General features: G+C 40.4%; 1 protein-coding gene across 1 annotated transcript; it reads left to right on the forward strand.

Annotated features, from left to right (window-relative positions):
• The first annotated feature begins 423 nt into the window (after positions 1-423).
• LOC117570468 (putative uncharacterized protein DDB_G0271606) lies at positions 424-4556 on the forward strand. The gene is made up of 2 exons (XM_034252142.2): positions 424-906; positions 1547-4556. Exon 2 carries the CDS (start codon positions 1676-1678, stop codon positions 3785-3787), a length of 2112 nt encoding a protein of 703 aa, XP_034108033.1. The 5' UTR covers positions 424-906; positions 1547-1675; the 3' UTR covers positions 3788-4556.
• Positions 4557-5283: the final 727 nt, after the last annotated feature.

Consider the following 5283-nt stretch of genomic DNA (forward strand, 5'->3'; position numbering starts at 1 on the left):
TACCAATTATTATTATTAGCTCAATTATATATTATTTGCTTAAAAATTACCATTAAACTTTTTGTTTTATCTTGTAAAAAATAGTTACTTTTGAGTGTTGTTTATCAGTTTACGATACATCGATACATTTTCATCAGATTGACCAATTGGTGTTTGGTATAAAAACAAAATATTTGAAGCTTTGTATAATTATGGTATATTATTTAAAAATACAACTAGACTCATATAGTGATTTTCTTTTATTTATCGCGCAAACCTAATAAGTTTTAATTGTTAATTAAGGAAAATAATTGTAAACAATTTTGAAAAAGAGGCGAATAAAATACCACTATTCGATAAGCAGCATGTGATCACAATGAGCGAGCTGGAGAAAAATCGATGCACATAAGAGTTGTCATCGATATTTCTCCAGCACCAGTTTTTGTTCTTTATTAGCTCCCCCAGGAAGCATTCTTCTCGTTTCGTTTTTTCAACTTCATTTTATCAATTAAATAATTGCTTCAATTATTTAAAAGCGACACGTATTTGCTAAACTGTTTATTCGTTTAAAAGTTTATGAAATAAAATAGTTTAACATGTGCAAACGTTAGTGTGTTCGTGAATTGCTTAAGAAGCTGGTGTAAGACGAAAAAAAAGTGACGACGCCGTGTCGTCAGCGACGACGCTATGCGACCGCATTTTTGTCTAATATAAAAACAAAAGACACAACAAAGTGCTCACCAGGTCACCAGGTGTGTGCACACTGTGGGCAACTGGCCTCTGCTGCTTTTTCTGCTCAGATGGCGTATATACAGCATTAATAACACGAAAGAAAAAAAAGAAAGGCGGAGTATTTGTAAACAGCAACATCGAAATTAAGGCTGGGCAACAAAAACAAGGCAACGAAGAAGACAACGGCGTCTATTGGTGAGTAGACACATACTATGATAGCATATGTACACAAATACATAAGCATCAATTCATACACAGCTGCATATGTAAATACTTACATAAATACCTTCATTTGCTTTTCGCTATTATTTGTTTGGAATTAATTATGTTTTGAATGCTGCATTTGCATTTTTTTTGGGAGCATTTTAAATGTAGTTGTTGCCCTTGGAACCTGTCTTTGTGTGTGTGTGTGGCTCTTATCACCTTGTACAGTTTACCATTTCAATTAAAAATATACCACTGTGCGTATTTAAATTTATACGTCACATTTTTACATATGTATGTATTTATGTACATTTCTCGCGTGTTTTTTGGATGTGGGTATAAAATACATATTTCCCCATTATGTATGTTTCGTTCTGGGAACAGTCTCATTGAACTCTCTATTTTTTTTTGGCAGTGGTTGTGGTGCAGGTGGTAAAGGCAACTTGATGTTGAAGCTGTACACAACGAACGACTCTTAATAAGCTTTATATTGTGCACGTCTCCCTAACAAACAAAAAGTAAAAACAAAAACAGAAATTACAAAATTTAATGCTAACTCCAAACTATGTTTTAAATTGTGATGCTGATCGAGAACATTTGATTGAATGAAGACTGCTTAATGTCTTTCTAGGATCAGCCAACCAACCAAACAACCAATCATTTGCACCGCAACCACCGCTAATCATCCGATAAATGTAAGCGATTATTCTCGATAAATGTTTGAACGAAGCAGTCTACTCATGGAGTCCAGTGCTGGGCAATGCAATTAAAATCGCCACGGACGAGGACTATGGCCAGTATTCAAAATGAGGAACTGGCAACGCATAACCGAATCACCCCCCTTTGCAACACTAGCAACAATAACAACAATTACGCTAATAGTATTGACAACAATCATAATGTTGGCCCAAGTAGTACTTCCGCGTCTAGCGGAAATCTCGCACATGCTCCTGATGAACGGGGAACGAGCAGTAAGCGAGAATCGCTGGAAGCGCGTAAGCAAAACCTTGAGTTGCGCCTAAGCGAAAAGAGCTGGCTGCTCCAGCAGATCCAAAAGCATGAAGCAGCCATCATCCATGGCAACTATGAGCATATGACGATCAATGAGTTCTTTGCCCAGTTGGCGCAGCAGTATAAGCATGAGCAGCAGCTGCAACAACTGGGCAAGGACAACAACAACGGGAGCGCTCTGTTGCGGCGCAAACAGAGCACAAGCAGCAACAACAACATCACCAATAATAACATCAACAACAACAACACCATTAATAATAACAACAATAATATCAACAATAATCGACACTCGGAGACGCATTCGAATCGCAGCTCCGAGTATGATAATTATCAGCCAGCTGGCAGCGGTGGCGGCATGGGCGATATGCTGGTCATAGGCGTGGCACAGCAGCAGTCGCAGCAGCATCCGCATGTGAAGAGCGCCCTCAAGAAGCGTCCCACACCCACGCCCACCGCCCAGATACAGATGCAGTATGCAGCACAGACGGCACAGCGACAACAGTTGCCACAACAGCAGCAGCAACAACAACATATGCTGCTGCATCACATGGATGCTTTTGCCTATCAACAGCAGCAGCAACAGCAACGCTCGCAGACCGATGTCATTTCGATGTACTCGGCCAACTCGTCGAACGTGGCCACCTTGAGGCAACAGCATGTGGCGCCCCAGCAACAACCCATTATTGTGCAGTGCGACAAGTACTATTTGTCGCCCACACATCAGAGCTACAACGAGGGTGGCTTCATCAAATCGAGTCAGAACATCAAGAAGTATGTGTCGCCCCTTGCCTCGCCCAGCGCCATCAGTTACGAGCAATCCTCGTTGCAGCATCAACAGCATCAGCGACAACTCGATGCGATTTCGCTGGCGCCCAGTTACATGTCTGTGGAGATGGAGAGCGTGCAACAGCATCAACAGCAGCAATATCGCTGGCGTTCACAATCGCACATTGCCGCCTTGACGCCACCGCATCCACATCAGCAGCAGTCGCAGAATCAGGCTATGAACGCCATGGCAGCGGAAACCAAATCCCATTCGAGCGACATGTTGGCGGCGCCACTACAACGCTACAACAGCAAGGCTGGCAAGCCACTCGATGAGATCTCGTTGTGCTCGACGACCATCGAGAAGAAGCCCAAGTCCAAGCAGTGGCTGGAATCGTCACTGGACGGGCCAGCAGTGGTGCGTCAAATCGAATCCTCGGCACACAGTCCGGTGAGCAGCAATGGCAGCAGCGCCGCCGCAGCCTCAGCTGGTGCCGCCAAGCCGCGCATTAAACTCTCCTCGCAATCGATGTCGGTGTCCGGCAGACACTACTCGATGTCGGGGCAGCGTGGCACGCACAATTATGCGCCAGCAGGCTATGCGGCAGCTGGCAATGCCAAGGCGTTGCAGCATGCGGACGAACGGTTTGCCAAGCTCAGTCAATCCACCTCGTATCTGAATGCCATGGAGCAGACTGTGGGCATATCCACGTCGTATGCACTGGAGCCACTTGATATACCGCCATTTAGGCATCTGCCGCCCAAGCCCAATCACAGCCAGCAGCCAACGCCGCCGCCTCGTCCGCCACCAGTCAGCAACAACAATAATAATAACAATAACAATAATAACAGTCCGAATGTTAACAACAACTTGTCCACTGCGCTGGTGTCGCCACCGTTGACTGTGGTCACAGCGACAGTTGCAGCGGCAGCCAGTTTGTCGCCCGACATTCGCATCGAGTCGCCGAAGAACATGACTGTGGTGCAGCAGGCCACATTTCAGCCGTACAAGGAGGTGACCAAACCCTTTGAGATGTCCGACTTCTACAAGTACTCGACCAAGTTCAAGCAGAAAGAAGTCGGACGACCCGAATGACATCAACTTTTTTTTAGCATTAACTTTATTTTATGACACTTATTTAATCGCATGGATTTGCCAATCGAATCGGTTTCGAATACACTAAACGATATTACAGAATACTATATAACAATGTTGTGGAATGGAAATAATCTACTACTACTACTATTACTATGTTGACCTAATGCCTTTGCAATAAGCCTTTCCAAAAATAGTTGGACTACAATTACTAATATTGCATTTAAAACAACAAAAAACTGAAAAACTTCTCGAAATGCGACGATTTCTATAGATATTAATTGATAGCAATTGTTAATTGTGTACCACACAAATTTGTACACTGAATTTAAATATTAATATAGTCTATGTATTTGGTATAGTTAACTTGTTTTTCGATATAAGACAAACAAACAAAACAAAAACGATTTGAATGTATTCAATAAATAATTACATAAGTACAAATGTTTTCTATTCTATCGATGTAAGAAACTAATGTTGAAAGTCATGGAAAAGGTTTATGAAAATTTACCAAAATTCATTTTAAATTTACCACAAAAAGTTATTTACTATTTGGTTCATTTTTTTGCTAGTGGGTAACAATTAAATTGAATGTTGTGCGGTATTTTTGGTCGTTAATAATTCTACTTACAAATTAAGGAAATCTTTTGTTTTATTCTACATGTGGAAAATAATACCTAACACCAGTTGGCATGCATAAATAAATATTTGTTTATGTACATTTAAGTAAGAAATTAAATAAATAATCTGCGACCCAAATTTTTCTTTAATAAATTTGAAAATTTTAAAACATTTCTGTTTTTTATTTCCTAAAGTAATATAAGCTAAGGGAATTTAGTTTTAAATCCATTTTAACTAATTGTAAATGGATTTTATAATTGGATTTGATTGTTTCTAATTATGTTTATTAAGCCTGCTGGATTTTTGTGGACTCAATTTCATTACTCTCTAATGAATTGTTTGAAATTGAGATTTTATGATCTTTTCTAAGTAAACATGTATGTACATCGACTGAAGTATTAAAGAGAACTCTAATGTCAGATTTCGCTTCAGAGGTCTTGTAAATATGGTTCTCTTACATCAAGTCGTATGTTTATCCGAATGCTAGAACATATCCGAATTCAAATAGATCTATTTGTAACTGTGTGTGTGTATATATTTTGAAAACAGATCGTGTTGTGCTTGAGTGAGCATTTCTTTTTTGGGGGTCTCTCCTCTGCCGTTGCTCTTTTCGATAGTTTCCAACAACCAAAAATAAAAGACAAATCGCTTTCTGGTTCTCTTTGCCGCAGCTAGTCAAAGTGATTCAGTTGCATGAGGAGCGCGCGGTTACGTGCAACTCTGCTACAGATCGGTTGCACTTTAATTGGGTTCATAACTTGTATTTTTCGAAAGGAACCGCAAAATCCACAAATATGATAGTCTAGTGAATCGCGTAGTTAGCTTCCAATTGTCTTGTGTTTTTTTTAGTTTAGTCAAGTGCATTGTCTGTTCAA

The sequence above is a fragment of the Drosophila albomicans genome, chromosome 3 (genome assembly GCF_009650485.2).
Source record: "Drosophila albomicans strain 15112-1751.03 chromosome 3, ASM965048v2, whole genome shotgun sequence".
NCBI lineage: Eukaryota > Metazoa > Arthropoda > Insecta > Diptera > Drosophilidae > Drosophila > Drosophila albomicans.